The sequence below is a fragment of the Zosterops lateralis genome, assembly GCF_965231275.1.
Source record: "Zosterops lateralis genome assembly, chromosome: Z".
Taxonomy (NCBI): Eukaryota; Metazoa; Chordata; class Aves; order Passeriformes; family Zosteropidae; genus Zosterops; species Zosterops lateralis.
The window spans coordinates 36,090,468-36,110,364 of record NC_139800.1 but is presented as its reverse complement, the minus strand read 5'-3'; the positions used below and the strand labels follow the sequence as shown (position 1 = coordinate 36,110,364).

Below are 19,897 nucleotides of genomic sequence, written 5' to 3'. Positions count from 1 at the left end.
GCAGTTGGTAGTGTTCTCACATTCACAGGCCCTTCCTCTCGTAAGAGATTTCAACTTACAAGACGTCTGCTGGAAATACAACACAACAGAGAGGAAACAGTCCAGGAGGCGCCTGAAGAACAATTTCCTGACACAGTAGGGGTGAGGGAGACAACAAGGGCTGGTGCCCCACTGGACCTGCTGTTTATGAATTAGCGAGAGAGGTGGTGATGGTCAGAGGCCATCTCAGCCCAGCCAGCATGGGTTTACGAAAGGTGTACCCCTCCACATCCTGTGTATGTTGTCTACACGGACTTCAGTAAAGCTTTTGACACCATTTATCATAGCATTCTCTTGGAGAAATTGGCTTCCCATGGTATGGATGAGTGCATTCTTTGCTGGGTATAAACTGACAGAATGGTTGGGCCCACGGTGGTGAACAAAGTTACACCAGCTGTTAGCCCAAGGCTCAGTGTTGAAGAGAGCTATGCAGAAGATCTTTATTGACAGTCTGGACAAGGGTATTGAGTGTCCCCTCAGTCAGCTGGCAGATGTCACCATGTTCGGCAGGAAGGCTCTACTGAGGGTTTTTGACTGGATCAATGAGCCAAGGTTAATAGTATAAAGTTCAACAAGATCAAGTCACAACATACAGGCTGGAGGCAGAGTGGCTGAAGAGCTGACTGGTGGAAAAAGACCTGGGAGTGCTGGTTGACAGCAGCTGAACATGAGCCAGCATGTGCCCAGGTGGCCAGAAAGGCCAATGGCATCCTGGCCTTCATCAGCAATAGTGTGGCCAGCAGGAGCAGGGAAGGGATCATTGCCCTGTACTTGGCACTGGTGAGGCCACACCTGGTGTGCTGTGTCCAGTTCTGGGCCAGTCTGTTCAGGAAAGACATTGAGGTGCTGGAGTGTGTCCACAGAAGGGAAAAAGAGCAGGTGAAGGATCTGGAACACAAGTCCAGTGAGGAGTGGCTAAGGCAGCTGGGGCTGTTTGGACTGGAGAAGAGGAGGTTCAGGAGACATTACCACAACAGGCTACAACAGCCTGAGAGGAGGTTCTAGTGCAGCAGGACCTCCCAGGCAACTAGCTATTGGATGAGAGGAAATGGTCTCAAGTTGTGCCAGGGGAGGTTTAGACTGGGTATTAGGAAAAACCTCTTCACTGAAAACACAGTCAAGCATTGAAACAGGCTGCCCAGGGAGGTGGTGGAACCACCACACCTGGAAGCACTTAGAAAAACTTCTGGATGTGGCACCTGGGAACATGGCTTAATTGTGAACACACAAGCGGTGCCGGTCTAATAGTTGGATTCAATAATTTTAGAAGTCTTTTCAAACATAAAAAAAAATCCTGTGATTCTATGAAATGTATCAGCAATTAGTGGGAACTCAAAATGTTCAGATGCAACTGATCTACTAGAAAATTTGGTTGTCTCTGTTCACAAAGGTGAATGAATACAGACTTTAAAACATCTAGGAATAAGAATGAAAAGGGATGAAAAAGGAGAGAGAACAAGGAGCAGACTAGTGATGATAATGATGATTATAATACTTTTTTTTTTTTTTTTTTTTTTTTTTTTGGAATCAAATGGCACACTTGGTCTCTAAGATTCTGCAATTTCTGTCTTTGAGGATGCTGATTCCACAGAAGCACGCTCTACTAAAGACACTATGGGGGGAAGGAAAAAAATCAATAGCTGTCATTAATCAGATGAGAAGCATTTAGAGCTCCTACATAAATAACAAAGAAACTATCAGAATCATATCACTACAAATTGCTTCAAAGATCTTTTAAGTGATCTAGGAACAAAAAGTCATCTCCCAAATCATATTGTGGGATGAAAGGCAATATATGCAGAGCACATTTCCGTTCTTAATCATATATATGGAAACATCCGTCAGGATACATGTTTCATCATTTGTCCTCCCTTCCACTCTTACAACTATTTTTCACTCAGTGAAACAGGATAGACAAATTAATACAACCTACTAACAAATAAAAGATTCATGGCCAAAAATTGGACAGAATCTTAAAAAGGGAAAAACCAAGTCCTCTACAAAAGGCTAAGTTCACCTTCCCACAATATATTAAGAGTTCAGTAGTTCCTCCTTCTGATTGCAGGACTTCACCTCCATTTCAAACTGGACATGGAGGGAGGAAGAATTAAACTCTTCAGAATAATTTTCTATTAACATTTAATAAAGAGCAAAAATTCCTACATAAATCATGCAACTTAAGACTCTCTTATTCCTTCTCCCCCATCAATTTCTACCTAAAGTAAAGAAAATCCACATCTGCCAGAGAAGTCAGAAAGCACAAATAGTAAGCTAAAGGTCTTGCCATGAGGAGTGCCAGTAGTGTAATATGTGCCTTGACATACCAAACATCTACTTCAAAAATCTTTTCACATAGATTAGTGCAAAAAGTAACAATGGCAGCAAATGGGTGTTTTCTGCTATGTATAAACAGATGGCAAAATTAATCTCTGGCTAAGTAGGTGCACACTGGTTCAGGTGCCTTATTTACCAAATACCCCACTTATGTCCCATCCACAGACATTAGGCAGAGATTTTTTTTTTCTCCTCTGGATTAAGAGTAAAAAGACAGCACTCCTGTTGTGACCTTGTATATTCTGATCCTTTCTTTTAGAAATGAGATTAACGTCTGTGCTTTTCCCGGCAGACTTCTAAATAATCTTCTTGGGTGACCAGAGTAAAAAGTTTCTGAAACCCTAGGCTAAAAAGTGAAAAAGTTGCCATCTGAGATGTATCACAAAATAAACAATAAAAGCCAGAAGTTAAGTAATGGCACTGGTCACAGAGAGATTCAAGTGGCTAAATCTATAAGCAATTCTATTACCAGAGCTTTTAAATGTGGCAACTATAATTCCCTTCTAGGATTCCTCATGAGGTATGGTTGTAGAGACATGTAATACCAGCATAAAATAGATGCATGTTATGCATGTCACAGATATATTTCTCTAATGCATCTTATCAAGTCAATCCTTAACAAGTCAAATTTCTACACAGCAATTACTGAGAAGCAGAGGTTCCTTAACTCTTAAGTGCTTAACACCACGTTTTATCATGTTTACAGTACACAAGTACACACTGTTTTGGATTTCAGCAAGTTGTCCTTCCTTGGGATAAAAACCTGGGCTGCACAGACTGATCCATTCTTTCCAACCCATTCTGTGTCTTTAAAAACGGCCATTTCTGGTGTAGCTGTGGTCCTGTGCTAAGGACTCTCCTCAGAGGTGAGTAGCCTCTTCCCAGAAGTGTTAGGACACATGGACACCAAACAGATTTCACTGCAAGATGTGGTGTTCTGTCTATTTAAAGTAGTGCTCATTAGCCAGGTAACTGAAACTTTAAGTGAATTTTTTTGCTTTAGTGCAAAGCCCAGTTACAGTGGCTTTGATAAAGGAAGGTCTTGACAAGGACCAAATCACCTGGATCCACAAACTTGGGTTAGTTCATCAGTGTTTGTGGTACCATATAACCAAGGACATGACTGTGAAGAATTCAGCAAGCAATAAGCAAGTAACTGTCTTGCTAATAAAAATCAAACATTCTGAGATATCAGACAATATAAGAATTTAAGACCTCCTAAATTCCTTCTTCATGGATGGATTTAATATGTAGAAATACTCTACTTATGCAGTACTTTAGTGTCCATCCCAGTTAAGCACTAGAGTCCTTGCACTGGTCCTACATTTAAGACTGAAGACATGAAAAGTACTATCCACCCACCTGAAGCAATGCAAACATTTTAGTCATCCACTCTATAATACAGTCCTCATTCACTGCTGCAGCCAGCAGCCTACAAAGTGTGGCTGGGAAGAAGGGAAATATATGACCTTGTTTAGAGGTGGTATCAGAACTCTTGTAGTACGAAACCATGATACAATAGCACCTGTCTTTAGGCCCATACAGTACAGGTAAGGTTAAGGGTAGGTACAGTACATAGATACAGTAAGGGTACCTATTTAAATAGACAGCATTGTCACTGAGTACATAAACACTGCTGATTTTACAACAAAGTGGGTTTGGAAAATGCCTGTCTTCACAATACTTTAAAACCAAACAGATAGACTTTTTTTTCTTCCTCCCCCCAGAAAACTAGTATAAGGCTACAACTGAAGGCAATATACAGCATTTGACAGACCAAGATGGAACACAGCACATCTGTATTTGGTTGGCAACAGCTTCTACTTACTGGAGTACAGACTCTGCTGGCAACAGTATTATCTGCTTCGTACAGTGTGTGAAATGAAACCATACAAATGTAAGTCATAGATAAAATATTGCCTATGTTCATGCTACAGAATATCACAAAAATTCTCCACAGGACTCTTCATATCTGCACTGATTAACCCTAATTTAAAAAAATAAAGACACATTGCTCACATAGCTCTGATTCCAGGGTTTGTAAAACCCTGAGGAACACGGAGGCCAAAGTCAGCTCTTCTTCCTGATGAGATCGAGTGTGCAAGCCACAACACTCATGTCATATGCATTTACTTAGGCATAATGAGCAAAGGCCACTGGCACCAGCACATTGGCAGTGAGACGCCCTAAGTGGTCAGCGCTTCTCACTGCAATGCTACTGACTGCTCATATAGTGATAGACCAATATAAATTCAAGTAGCTACTACAGTTACTGAAAATAGGAAAAAGCAGAAGACATTGGCAGCCCACTTGAGGTGTAGCAGCAGTATTTAAAATCCCTCCTTGGAAATATGGAACCTGGAAATTATTTACATTCCAATTAATTCCCTCAAAAAATCCCTAAAAAGATCATTTTCAATTTCTTTAAATGAAGACACTGCATACAGATGATATTTATTTAAACTAGCGTTCACCTTTGCGGCACTCTCTGAGACTGGTACATAGGAATAAGGGAACAAAATGACAAATTCTGCAAAAACACCCCTTTGCAACCAAAAACAGGGTGTCCTTAACATAGCCAGACTAAAGGTGAATAACTCAAAACCAAAAGTGCTCACCCAAAAGCCTTCTACAAATCCATTTGAGACACTGGGCAGGATCAAAATATCAAAAACAAATTTGCAGGACCATATCACCACTCAATAAAAAATTAGCAAACAAAAGTAATTAAATGGGGAGCAGAATTTCAACCTTTCTTTAGAGTACATAGAAAAGCATAACTTGAAGCACATAGCTATTAATTCAACCACTGCAGTCCCACTTTAACAACCTGTGTACAATATACAGCAGATCACCAAGATCTTGTTTTACAGAATTTAAGCTTCAACCACTGCTTAACACACCTCAAATGAGCAATACAGAAGGGCTGGAGAAACAAGTGACTGTTGTCCCCATGCTACAACACACTTGCTGTAACTGCCCTCTCCCATCCTCCCTGACATCACCATTTCTGAAAGCACAGACGTGAGCAGGAACAACTTTTCCACAGAAACTGAATGTACTGGTTCAAGTAGAAAACCCTCATTCCTCCTCACAGCATCCGCACACAGACAAGCCAGAAACAATCCACCATCTGAGAAGAGCACAGGAGATGCCTCTGCATCATTTGGCAGCATTTGGCATCTGCAACCCTGGACAAGGCACCACAGCCATGATGGCAGGCATTGAGGCCAACTCTTCATTTCAAGTTGTACTTATCTGCACCACACTGCTTTCAAAGGCTCCTGTGCCTGTTTTCTAAACAGCTGTTGTTCTCCACAGCTGTAAAACAATTACCCTCTTGAAAGCAAGCAAAAATTACAGATCTTTTGAGATGGGTCAAACAAGAACCTCGGCCTCAAAACACACTGTAGAAATTGTGACAAACACTGCATTTAAGAAGAAACATTTTAACATAGTAATTATATGTGCCAAGACAGAAGGAGTCTTTTCTTCCAGTAATTGCCATTTGCTGATTTTTAAGGGGATAATAAAAGTTGGGGTTGGGCAAAAGAAAACAAAATGCTTAAAAATTAAACCAAAGCCTTTTTTTTTTCACTCAGATGCAGAGAACAGTAAAGAAAAAGAATTATTTCAATCATTTCCTTAGTAATACACGTAATATTTAAATAGACTTAATAGTGCTGCTCCAAACCAATGAATTATGAGTTTAAAACCTATTAAAATGTAATGTTTTTTTCCTTACTGAGGGAAGAGAGATTTAAATTCACTGAATTTTAATATTTCAGCTTGAGCTGCAGGAGGTAGAGAAAGTCCAAATGAACTATTCCATCAGCACCATTCAAGCATGAACATTTTAATCAGTTTTACTTCCTTGGAGTTCTCCAACACAGTTTACGCTGTCATTCTGAAAGCACTTAACACAGAGGGTGTGAAAAACCACCAAGGCTTGTTATTGCCTTCACAATTGATGGCAAATAATTTTGCAGACTTCCTATCATTAAAATGTCACTGCTAAAAATTGAGGTTCAGCATTTCTTGTGCTAAACTGCATTTTCTTTGAACACCATCACATACCTGTTCTTAAGTTTTTGGTACATTTATCTCTCTCCATGTGATAAGCAGGCACACAAGCCTTCATTTCTGCCTTACTGCAGTTGAAAAATGACTATTTTAAACAGATAAAATTCTTTAAAAGTTACAAGTTAATTCCCTGGTTCCCTTATTAAAATGTAACCACACTCATGTGTTCCATTTGTACAGTATACTGGATTAAAGAAAACAAATCTCAACATTTTAAGAAACTAAGACAACTCAATTTATTAATACACGAAATTAAAATATTATTCCTAATTAGATTATATTACTGATTTAAGGCTACGATTTGTGTGCTGTTCCAACAGCACTATCTTGCACATTCTCATCTAAAACCACGGCAGCACGACACATGACGAGATCAACTGAACATTATCACACTGCTCTCACCCTGGAACACCCAGCCTGGAAAGTAGCTCTGGATGTGCACTACAGACTGTCCTGACCAAGAGTGCTGCACCACACTGCCCATGACAAACGCCAGAGGTAGACTCTGGAAGCCTGCACATCTACAGTCCTCCTGCAGCATCCTTGTGATATAGCCAGTCTTGGTTTAGTTTTTCTCACTGCACGTCTCCAGAAGATGATAGATGATATTTAACTTGTTTGAGCCCATCAACAGTTTTAAACTGAACATGACCTGTGAAAGAAGTCATTATAACTGTTTCATTCCATTAAACATAACTAGTTTATTGTCAGTAGAACAGGCAGTCTCTCTAGGTTCCGGGCTCACTTCAGTATTTTGCATTTAAACTGCACGGATCAGTGATTTGGTTCATTTACCAATGAAGATAGAATAATATTGCAAAGTTAAAAGGTGCTTCATCAGATTCCATTAAATCAGAGCGCATTCATACAAAAATATATACATGTGAAACACAAAGAGAGATATGATCTGTGCACCTTCAATTCTTTTCCTGTGCCACACTCCATTCTGGTAGCACACACCTTTAACTCTAAGCCAGAGCTGCTCTGCTCGAACCAAGGGAGTTTAGCATGAGTGAAGTGAACCAAATAGGATGCCCACAAAACAAAGAGAGCCTTAAGCTACAATTTTATTTCAAAAGCTCAAATACTGCTTCTGTTTTTGTCTGATACACAGTTCAATGGGTTAAACAAACATCGGAAGTTTTTAAAATACCACAGGGTTAAAAGAACACAAACCCTATCAGACTTACTAGACAGAAATATAAGACAACATAATCAGATACATTAAAAAGCTTTGATTTCCAAATCTGTTTTTAATTTTTATTGGTATTCACTTTACAAAGTAAGACTAGCCTTTTCTTGCCCCATGTTGTATTTTAAATCTCTCTAAATGCGGACATAACACTACTGTGGGATTCTTGCAATGTAATCTTAAGCTTATTAGATGACTTGCATTCTTGTTTATTCCATTAAAAAAAATAATCTCTAAAAGACTGCATGAGATTACTTCTCTTTAAACCTAATGAGTACTCAATTTCAGACCATATTGCTCCTGTTTTTCTAAAATTAAAGAGGAACACACAGTATTTCCTAAGTCAACATAAAACAGCTGAGTGAAAAAAGGCAAGAGCAAGGTAAAAATCAGACTTGTGAAGGAGGCAAGGGCTGGCCAACTTTAATGCACAAACCCAAAATCTGACCGTTCAGGGAAGTTTGAGACAATGGAATTTCAGTTCACATGAAAAGACAAACTCAGACAGGAAGAGAAAAGAAAATTTACTTCTGTCTGGGGTGGGGGGGGAACCAACAGAATTACTGCCAGGCTCCAAGACAAGTGTCTCATCTGTTATTTTTATTCTGTGCGGTTTAGTGGTTCACAAAAGCAGGATAAATTTAAATAACTAGCACAATGGCCAGTATCTGTAGCATCACACACTTAACACTTGCTTCCTTTATGAGAAATCAAATTCCTTTTAGCACTTTCTCTAATGCAAACAAAGGTAAATTGAAAAAATGTGCACAGGTAGACTGTGAAGTGTATGTGTGTGCTCATATACACAAAACCACACATGCACGTATACACCACACATGCCACAAACGTACATGAAACATGCACATATAGAAGCTTTAACAAAGAAGCCAACCTTCAGCTACTTACTTTATGCAAAGAATGTTAATAAAAGGCAGTATTTTTGGTTAGGTAATGAAAACTAATTGGGAAATTATTCATTTCCCATTCTCCCTACTGGAGCGTAAAAGATATACAACAAATGTTATTCATGATTCTACACGATGTGCTCTGATTCACCCCCTTCCTTCTAACAGGCACTTCAGAGGAAATAAGGGTTACTCTTTTCCATTTATAATTTCTAATTGACTACCACTGCTTTCTTGTGGTCAGAGGTATACAAAATAGAGTTAGAAACAGCTTATTAAAAACAAGCTACAATCAGACTGCTGCTCTAAACTACTGTCAGCAATGATCAGAAAGTCCTGATTTCCTTGTTAAAAGACAGAGCCATAATTGAAGCAGTATCTTCGCTTCAGATTGATTATTTGGCGACCCTTATCCACATCTTCATTCAGCAATTTGAATTTTAATGAAAGTAAATGGAATAATTAGCATTTCAAAGTGTGTTTGATACACTGAATAAAAAAAGAAAAATACTTTTATGTATAATCTATACACAAAAGAAAAAGCATTTGGGAGGACACAGAAGATACGAAGTACGGTTTTAGTGTCTTCATTAGAATAACTAAAACAACTGCTTGCTTCAGCTGCATAATTATACAAGAGAATAATGTGTTATTAAGCTATGACTTCTCACCTTTATTTTATGTAGTGTGAACAGCCAGGGCTTTCATTGTTATGCTTGTCTTCTCCAGTTATAAAATATAAACACAGTGGCTGCCCAGACCTATAAAATCTCTGTACTGGGCTAATATCTCTGTCAGCAAAGATTCTACAAGAGGAGCTCCCCACACCTGCATTTATAAGTAACTAAGAGCAGGACACCTACAAGCACAGTGGGGATGAGTTTTTCCGCTGCCGATTTTGGTTGTATGTTTGGGTATTTTGGCTTCGGTGGGCATGTTTTAGTTGATTGGTTCAGTGGGTGGGTGTTGTTTTGGGTTTTTTTTCAGTAACAACTACTTTTTAATGTAAAAATAAAAAAATGTGGTTAATATTCAATTAAAGACTCTTGAACTAACATGCAGAAAAAACTGTGGGCAGCAGGGATGGGAAAAAAGCCTATCATAGCAAGGGTACCTGTTACCGTGGCTGCAGAAGCAGACTGGTAGGTGGTATGCAAAGGAAACAATGTTATTTATATAGAAAAACAAAATAAACCAAACAAACAAAAAACCAACCAAACACACACACACACAACAAAAAAAAAAAAAAAAAAAAAAAAAAAAAAAAAAAAAAAAAAAAAACACACACCACAAACCAAATACTGAGCCTGCTCTGGGGAATAGATACAACAGACATTAATTACCCCATTAGTCTTCTTGGCACAGTGCAAGTAAAAGTCTTCAGGTAGTAACCAGCTTTTATGAAGACCAAGCTACTGAACTTCACCACTGCCCACAACTTTTGCCCACCTGACGGAAATGAGTTCATGCAAGAGAGAAAGAAAAAGAAAAGCTATTTACAAACACTATCAAAGCTAAAATGGAAAGACCACATACCCCAATGATTGCGTTCAGTTCTGCCATGGTCACTTGTTTGGCACGCTCCACAGCCTGCACCACTTGTTGCTGGTGCTATAAATGAAGATCAGAAACAGAATAAAATTACTTGTTTTCTTAATTATTAAGCACAGATTCTTACTTTTATTGTTCTTACTTGTTTTTATAAGACATGCAGGATCTGAAATAACTGCTCTCTAATAGACAGTCATGTTGTGTGTTGATAAGCAAGAATATATAGGCAAGCAGAGGATTTTTATTTTTATGCCATTACATGCTGGGAATTACACCTTTGCTTCCCAAAGAGCTCTTTCACAACCTGGCTAAATGGGAAACTGTCTTCCTTTTGTTCATCAGCACAGTGTGCTTTTGAATTTAAATGCCATCTTCAAATGTAAGCCTCTTCTCTTACAGCCATGGAAGCTTTATGAATAAATCTCACCCAGTATTCTGAAAAGAAGGGTATATATTTTCAACAAGCATATAGCAAACACATCCTGAAGGATATACAGATTGTCCTCCTAGCAAAGCAGCTCAACCATAAGAAAAAAATTTAAAACGACATTTACAAATCTGTCAAACATGTGAAAGATAACTAATTATTTCAACCCTCAACATGTAAATTTTAATAGCTTTATAAAGTCCATCAAAAACACATGGTCTAATTAACAACACAGTTTACAAGCTCCAGTGGCTGTAACAGTTTGAGTGATTCTGTATTCCTGCAGTAAATTCAAAATTGCTGTATGCTGAAAGCTGACTGGTATTTATTTGAAAACATCAACTACAAACAAAATAAGGTTCTCATCTTGCAACCAGATCCATGCCTGTTCAGACCTCCACCAGCGGGAAATTAATCTTCACAGGCAGCCTCCCAGAATCAGGATGACACAGAACAAATAGGTGCAAGGAGGGGTCATAGAGAACTGTGAGCAGGTTGTGTGATCTGCACTGAGAGTGAGACATTGTTGATTTACAGCCACAGGTTGAACAGAAAAAGGAGTCTCCTGACTGTCTGGAGAGGTGCAAAATCTCTAACAATGAAACATCAGCTTTGCATAAAAATCAACATCCAGATGTTTTTTGGCATATAGTTTAAGGGAAAGGTTAAGCAGGTCTCTTTAAAGAGTCAAGTTTGCCCTTCCATGGCTGTGTATCTGGGCAGAGTCAAGCAAAGGTACAGATCATCTTGTACAGCAACTCCTCCTGAGCATCCTTAGCAGAAGCAAGAAGTTGCATAAAATGAAATGAGGACCCAAATCCTGACGACAACCTCCAAAGCAGGAGTTAGGTGAAAAGAATCAGAAATTCTTTTCCAGGGAGCACCTTAAGCCCTACTTTAGAAGGGGCTTAAAAGGGAGGGGCTGTGAAAAAGGATGCTGCTATTTCAGGGGCTTGGCAGGCTCATATTTCACAATTCTCAGTGCAACACACAAACACAAATGGCATATTCACTTACAAGCCCTTTTGCATAAAAGTTCTCAGGGCAAAGAAAAACAAACCTAAAAATCCGCCCATTACTGTATGTCCCAGTTTTGGCCTGTACAGAGCTCATTTTCATGCAGCAGCCATGAGATTTGGGTGCGTCTGGGCTGTTCTATACCACCCCACCTCATTGCTTCAGGGAAAAAATGAGAGATTCTTGAGCTTCCAGAAGAAACGGCTTTTGGTCCAATAAAGCATGGCTGCTGGATAGTCTGTCTTTCATTGGTTTTTGGCCCTGGGCTTGGTGAATAATTTTGTTTGTACATCAGCCCCTCTCTGCACTTTTTTGTTATTAGCATTGTTGCTATTATTGTCTGTTTTCTTACCTCATTGCTGTTTCCAGTAATTTGTTCTTATCTTAACCCATAATCTCTGACTTTTTTCTCCCATGAAGGAAGGTGATGGGGGAAGTGGCTGCATGGTTCTCTTTTTAGTGGAAACACTAAACTAGGGAGTGCCATTCCTAACCAACAGCACTAAGAAATTCCGATCCCAACTAAGAAAAACAGATAAATGCAAGTGATGAAGATTGTAATTTAGAAACACTCCCAGAAGGAAGAAAATGGTTTTAGAGTTAGTTTGTTTGTTTTTAAGCAAAGAATTACATGAAGGAAATGACTGGAGACTACCTAGAACACTGCTACTTTGTAGCTGTAAACAGCATCACAGCAGTTCCATTCCGTATTCTGTAAAACTACAGTGCCAATATAAACCAATCTGCCACTTTTAAAAAGACAATGTAAAGACTAAAAATCAGGCTGAACATCAGCAAACATGTTCTTGGTATTCAAGAAAAAAATTTTTAAACTTAAAAATCCAATATATCCCTGCCACAGATACCAGAAAAAAAGGAAATCATGGTATTCAAGCACTAAGTTCCTGATAATATGTTATCAGCTCCAGGTTGTCACTTGTTAAGGACAGGTACAGTTTCCACAGATTATATAGCTGAAAGCCTGGCGACCCACAACTCTATGTACACAGGGTGATTATAAAAATTACACCACTATTTTCTGGTAAAAGTCATTCACACCATGGAATTTTTCATCAAGTCATTAAAAAACCCCCCAAAGGACAAAGCAGAGTTTTTAAAAAATTTGCTTTTTTAATAAATAAGAGCATTTACTAAGAAGTTTATAGTCGTCTTCTTCTTACCATTTCACAGGCAATGCTTTTTTGCACTGAGGTAAGGAAAGTTCTTGAATATATGAGTGTTCTATTCCAACACCAATTTACTTAAATCCTGTTCCCAGGAGAAGAAAAAATTTCTAAGGCATCTACAAAAGCTAGCCTAAATCTACAAAAATTATTGTAGAAATTACTTCAATTTGCATCCAGGATTTGGAAAAGAAGTCAACTCCACAACACCTAGAATGTTTTCTGTTCCCTTACAGCAAACACATAAAGAATAGCTCTCAGAAGAATTTGGGAAAAATGTGATTTCATTCTTAGACCAGAGGAAGAAAAAGTGAAGAGACAGACTACCAAAACCCCACTTTCAGATTTTTGCCAGAGCAGCCACACAATCCATCTTTCATTGATTCTAATAGGTTTGGGAACAAGACTTCACAGAGAAGAAAAAACCCAAGGGCCTAGTAACATTGAACCTAAATTAGGTACAGTAGAGACAATTAAAACTCTCCTATTGCTAGCTGCTTTAACATTGATTTAATCTTCAGTGGCTTTGTATGCAAAAGACTCAAAATAGACGGTCTGTAATTAGCCTTTCCATCACTTCCAGTGCATTGCAGCAACTGAGGAGGCAGCTCCTCAGCTTCCAAAAAACCCATGGGGGGCCATGCCTTGAGTGACTCTGGAGCTAGACAAAAACCACACACTTGAGTGAAAAGAGGCATAGGAAAGCCCATACAGGGTTTGAAGAGTTCACTACTCACAGCCTTTCTGAAGCTGGGGCAGGCTGGGGGTTCTACGTCACCACCTGTGGCTCTGGGAACAGGTGGAGATCTCTATACGTAGAGAAGAAGTCTAGCTGGGGCCAGGGACCCCCTTCAACTCAAAACCACAGTGAGGGGCAGAGAACACAGGGGCCTGCTGAGCAGGATGGCAGCTGGCTGTCCCAGCCTGAACTGGTACTCCAGAATGGATGGTTCCAATACCTGCCATGTGCCTGAACACCTCCTGGGCCAGCAGACCAGCAACAAGCAGCATTACGTTAAAACCAAACAGTACACATCCACCTGTCTATTCAATGATCGTATAGCGACTTACAGCCAAATAAAAACTGCTGCAACAAAAGAGGGTTACTTTTTCCCCCCAACCAAATATAGACACAGTCTTGCAACTTTCATACACATTTAATGCTAGCCTTCCTCTCTGCACACAAGCAAATGACAGATCTGAGGTTTTTTCAGTTGTGGGAAAACAGTATTTTGTACTGCATTTAACATGCCAAAGCAACAAGCTCAATAACCTGCCCCACCTTTCCTGCAGACTAGTTTCTTCTCTCTAGCTTCTTTTCTTCTTTCCTCTCCCCTTTTTGCATTTTGCAATGAGCAGCGTGTCTGTACTTGCCTCATTTTGGAAAATCACTTCTTCTAATTCAGTGGGTAGCAACAGCTACAGAGACCACAACAAGAATTCAGGCTTTTTCACCATCACATTGTCTCATCACATAGTTGTCACCTAGTCCTGGCTTATGCACAGGCACTGCAATATGGTGGAAAATTCCCAGGCTCTTTATACCATGTCAGAGCTCTCCACAGCTGCCAATGACAGTGGAGCTGTGCTGACAGCAAGTGAGTGGCCAAAATTCCCCCAGGCATGGACACAATTACACTGGTGTTAAAATCCCTAATTACAGCCTGTCTTCAGGATCGACAGCAATACTCAAAGAAAAACTCACTGAAAAGTTTGCTATGAAGAAGGAAGTAGCCTCTGCTATCCTTTACTTGTATTATTTTGTTGTTATGTTCTATGTTTAGAGGAAGTACAGGTCTTGCTTAAGAACAGCAGCACTGCCCTTCTTGGAAGCCCCATCTAGAGACAGCTTAATGAGACAAGGCTATGCCAAAAATGCTAGTGAGACTTGGAAAGCAAATACACATTTACTGTGGAGTACAACACACACTGTAAAAGCTAGAAGGGACAAGCTGGGTCACTGCATCCAGGCACCATGACTCAGACAAGATATAATAACTACTTCAGAAAAATTAAGCGCATTATTGGCAATATATGCATGAATTGCTAATGAGATGCATTCCTTGGCAGAAGATCTCTCAGTTTCCTTGTATTTACTGTTAAGCTCTAGTCTGGGGCAAGTCTAAGATGGAGGCAAATAATTCTGCCTTCTCAACCTCACATCTCAGACCAAAAGCTAGCTCCTCTTGATGAATATGTAAGAACTTCTGCTCTGCTTTTACATAATAGATCTCACACTTCTCATTCAAATTTACCAGACTTTAGAAACACCTCTAGGGAAAGTATGTACAAAGAAGAGCAAGCATATTATGGCCCACATCAATCTCTTAAAATGAAAACCATCAGCTGACATCAAAATGTTTAAAAAGAGAAGACTCCAAGCAGAATTTCCTTTTGATGTTTGTTTACATGTATGCATGCCAGTGCTTGGCATTTTATTATACTAGTAAGTATATCTGATCACCTTAATGTGCACAGGGAATTGAAGATGCCTGTTAAAAAAAAAAAATCTGGCTTGTTATTAGCTAGTTCACTGGCAGTTGGAAGGGAAAGTGAACATTTCAAAAAAGTTTATTACAGCCTCCTTCAGCCTTACAAAATGCTTACATTGAGGTGTGTAAGTTCACAGGGATCAATACCGGCTTATCAAGCAGCTTTTGCTAGTGCTGAGCTCCATGTTGCCACAACTACACCATTTGCTGCACATCAGCCAGCTCATATGTGTTACATGCATATGAATACAGACAGTATTTACTCAAGCTAACTGTGATATGTATCTCCAGACACACTGAAGAAATGTCACTATCCAGCACTGGAGGTCATTCACCACTTAGCCCACAACAGCCAAAGGTTGTAACCAGCCACACACACCTTGAGCAGACAGGAACCAGCCCCAACTTCAAAGCCACAGGGTTGTGAAAGTGTCATATTCTGCTGAAGCTGGTAAATTCTGTTGAGAAGTGTCAATTAGCAGAGATGCTGTCTATGGCTATAGACACAAAATTAATTGCACTGTACTGGCTAGATCGTTCAACCGTGGGAATACTGAACTATCTACCAACTGCAGCAGATCAAAACTAAATTAACTGAATGACCACAACCTACACCCTTGCAGGCACCCCTTTCATTTTATGCAACAGAAACTACTTTGAGCACACTGGTATCTCACAATATCACATAGAGGTGGAAAATGACTGTTGCAATACAGGAAGCCCAAAGCCATAGCAGAAATCAAAAAACACATTGCCCCTGAGGTCCATCTCACATTTTTGACCAAAGAATCACTCTCTCCTAACAAAAATGGGAAGCTTGTATTTCTTGGTGCTGTTTTTTACAGTCTAAATTGGAATAAATGTAAAAACAAGGTACCAGTTGACTGTGTGTTTAGGCAGGTTAGAAGCTTTGTTTTAAATATATGATTAGATGATGTACAGCACAATAAAACTGAGGCCTGGAGATTTACTGAATTCTTTACCAGACTGCCTCCAGAAACAAAGCAGAAGTACACAGTAGGGTGATGTATTATAAATGCATCCTTTTCACAAGATCTGTAGTGATTTTGCCCACAAATTCTTACTTCTAAGTGAGTTATCACAAGCCATTGATTCCTTACAAAGTTAACAAGCAATAAGACAAGTTAACCTGGTGCTATTATGAGGCAATAATGTTGCCATCGGTGCATGCAACCACTGTGTTTTGTTCATTTTTCCCTCAGGCACAATATAAAGAAGCCTGATCACATTTTTCAGCCACTATTCCACAATTAGACTGTATGTAAAATGCATAAACAGCAAAAGCATACTGCAATTCAATTCTCTATTAATTTGGATGATGAAATAAATAGACTTCCATTAAGACATCAACTTTTTTAAGACACAAATTAGAGAGAAACCAAGACTATCAGTATATTCAAACGTGAAGTTCAGTTCTGTTTTGACACATCAGTGTATGCCAATATAGACTGATTTAAATATGCATTCTTGCTAGAAGAGGTCAAACAATCATCAAGATTTTCCTAAATCCATTACAAAAGCAGTCACTGGCAGTTGCACTGTCAAGACACATCAAAAGCTTCCCCTCTCAATTCTTCCCTGCTGTCTATATATGGTATGCTATCTCTGCACAGCAAATAAAACCATGTAACTACACCTAAAGAGACTCTGAAGCAGTGGAAGTACAAAACAGCTCCTTGTTTTAGGTCTGTGCAGGACTTGAATTCTAGCCCTCCAGCAATGGAGCAAGAACATTACACATGTTTTGTTTCTACAAATCCATCTTAATAAGCAGAGAGTACAGTGGCACTCACAAACACTGTCAGGTTCCAGTTTTGATGGCATAATTCTTGTTTCAAACACACACAGATACATACACCTGTGGCACACACAAAGCTCATTAGCTGAACAACAACATGAAGCACACAGCCACTCATTTGCAGTGGACTGAGCAGCTCTCTTGAAAAGCATTGACATTTTATGTAACAACTGAAAAGCCAGGCGAAAATCACATCATGTTCTCAGGTTTGACGTTTTACAGATGCAATACACAAAAATACACCTTCCAGTTCTGTCTTCACAGCTACGTATTGTATCAAAATGAAACCACGTGCTAAATTGATGCACACTAACCTGCACCAACAGATAGTAGCCTCCAGTCCCTTTCCTTCAGAGGAGTGGACGAGTGAAACCAGTATGCACTCAAGGTTTCCCCTCATGAACCACACTTCCTATTTATTTCACACATGCTAGTTGCTTGGAAGCTTCCTTATTACCTTTCATCAATTCCCCCAAATCCCAGCGCCTCTGAAATTATCTACAATGTACTCATAATAATACTAGCAAATCATAATTTGGAGAAAATTAATGCTTAGAGAAATTAGCTCACAGTGAGTTTCAATTTTCTGTTTATATTCCCCAAATACACAAAAACATAAAAAGATTTAAGGTAGTAAATAATCAGGGATACAGAGAGAAAAACGCCAACATAAAAACCGTGTTTCTATGCCTGCTGTGTTAAACATCATTATTCATGTACCAAAACAGAAGTTTCTGTCGAACTTAAATGTTCATTGCCAAGGATGTAGCACAAATTACGCCTTTCTAGCATTTTTGCAAGCTGTCTTTGATTTCAGACCCACAAAATCATAAATGCAAGAAAAACTATACTGTATGTTAAAGAAAAATATTTAAACTAAAATTCTGCTTTGGTGTTACAACACATTCCGTTTCATAAATATATTTAAATGATATTTTAATAGGCCTGAAGAAGATAATGACAATAAAGTGATAACAGCACGGTGAAAAGTCATCTATAAGCACCAAGAGATTCATAAGGAAACAGTCTCAACACAAAGTCCCACTTTTGTAATAGATACGATGATGCAATCGTTGAGATCAGAAGCAGTACAAATGACTACCTACCTCTTGGGACAGGAAGGGAATGACTTGTGCACATATAGCATTCAGCCTCTTGACAATTTCTGCCTGAAAGTCACAACAAAAAAGAAGTTCAATTACATAAATTCTCAAAAGCAGCTGTCACCCATGAACCCTAAAGAGACACTTGTTTGGTTTTTTCCAACTATAGCCATTCTCTGCCCAAGAGATGATCCCAAAATAATCAAAATGTTTGCACACAGATCCAAATGTACTTAGGAAGCAAGTAATTTCTGGCTAATTTTTTTTTCCTTAAAAACCACTATTTAGAACTGATACAAATAGTAGTTCATTTTGATTACACAATCACAGGAATTTAAAGAACAGAATCTTCACAAGATGTAACAAAAAAGATTTACAAAATTCTGTGTTATCAAACTGAACTCTCTCCTACAATGCAAAGGAAAGGATCATTTCAAATAATAGCAATGCCATTGTAACCAAAGAGAGCAAATACGCCACTTACTTGTAACAGCATCATGAGAACGTTAGCATTGTAATATACAATCTTACTGATAATCATTCTACCATGTATTTCAGAAAGGAATACTGCAGTCTTGTAACACACTTCTGCTGTTATCTATTCTCCTGTTTAGTAATAGTTACTTTCATGTGGCAACTGTAACCACAAATTAATAATACACAATGTTATTTTCATACAAGAGCTGAATTCTTATTCTCTGCATTTAATATAAAAATTTCAATAGAGACAGAGGAGATCTGTTTGGATAACACAAGAATTACAGCTCCAGAAGCAGAATATTCAAAGCCACACAGACTTTCCTACCATAAATCATAATTTTCTTAAAATAAATTCTAACCAGGATCAGTTCATTTTACAATCGGACAGAATAGTTTTCCTCTTGCAAAATTACAAATCATGTGATGAGCACGTGCTAACATGCCATTTAACATTCCTTTTTCTAATACCAAACCTTCCACCCTTTTTGCTATGCTGTCTTTTAAATGGCAAACACTTGGAAAAGAATCTAGAGATCAGACAGGCTCACAAGTAGCAGTAAAAAGTGCTACTTCATATTTTTATAGACAATAAATGTGGGTTCAAGGAATATTACAGTTAGAGACCTATGTAACCAGCAGACATGGTTTACAAGAGGTAAGAGCACATGTGAAACTCACTCTGCCCCCTTGTGCATACTGTGTGATACACACGAGTTAATATATGCTATTTTGGAATACAACCTCTTCCTTTCCCTGAAATCCATCTAGATTCCCACTTGTTATTTATATAGCAATTTCTACACTAAGCTATCCTTGTATCTCCCTGCTGATATTCACTGTTTATGCAAGTTCTCATCTCATTAAATTTATGCATTTTAATAATTTTTTGTATTTGTCTACTACATTTTTTCTATTTATTCAGCAGCATAGTTACGTTATAGGATACTTTATAACATGTTCTGTTCAGCAAAAATATAAATTAGCCACAAATTTCAAATGCACCTATAATATCAGATATCCCATAAGCCAAACTTAAATATTCCTTTAAACAGACAGCATTCACTGCACTAGTTGACAAGGAAATTTATTAACTGCTTGGTTGTTACACAGAGCAGCACAGGGAGCAACAAGTTGTGTGCACCTAAGCTTCAGCCAGAAAGGCTGCATAATCCAATACAGCATTACTTGCATAACAGCATTACCTGATTAAGAAAATGTAGACTGTAATATAAGGCACAGCTGTAAAGTACCTGTTCTTAGTGATTCAAGCA

The 19,897-nt window shown here is 38.7% G+C and overlaps 1 protein-coding gene across 4 annotated transcripts in view; it reads right to left on the bottom strand.

Annotated features, from left to right (window-relative positions):
- The window catches only part of LOC310922772 (transducin-like enhancer protein 4), a 96,729-nt gene that overhangs the window by 47,701 nt on the left and 29,131 nt on the right, over window positions 1-19,897 (bottom strand). For all 4 annotated transcript variants that reach the window (XM_083883575.1, XM_083883577.1, XM_083883576.1 and 1 more), the window contains 2 exons: window positions 18,150-18,212; window positions 10,090-10,164 (listed from right to left, as the gene is read on the bottom strand). In XM_083883575.1, the coding sequence (XP_083739701.1) occupies window positions 10,090-10,164; window positions 18,150-18,212 (138 nt within the window). The remainder of the gene's footprint in view (window positions 1-10,089; window positions 10,165-18,149; window positions 18,213-19,897) is intronic.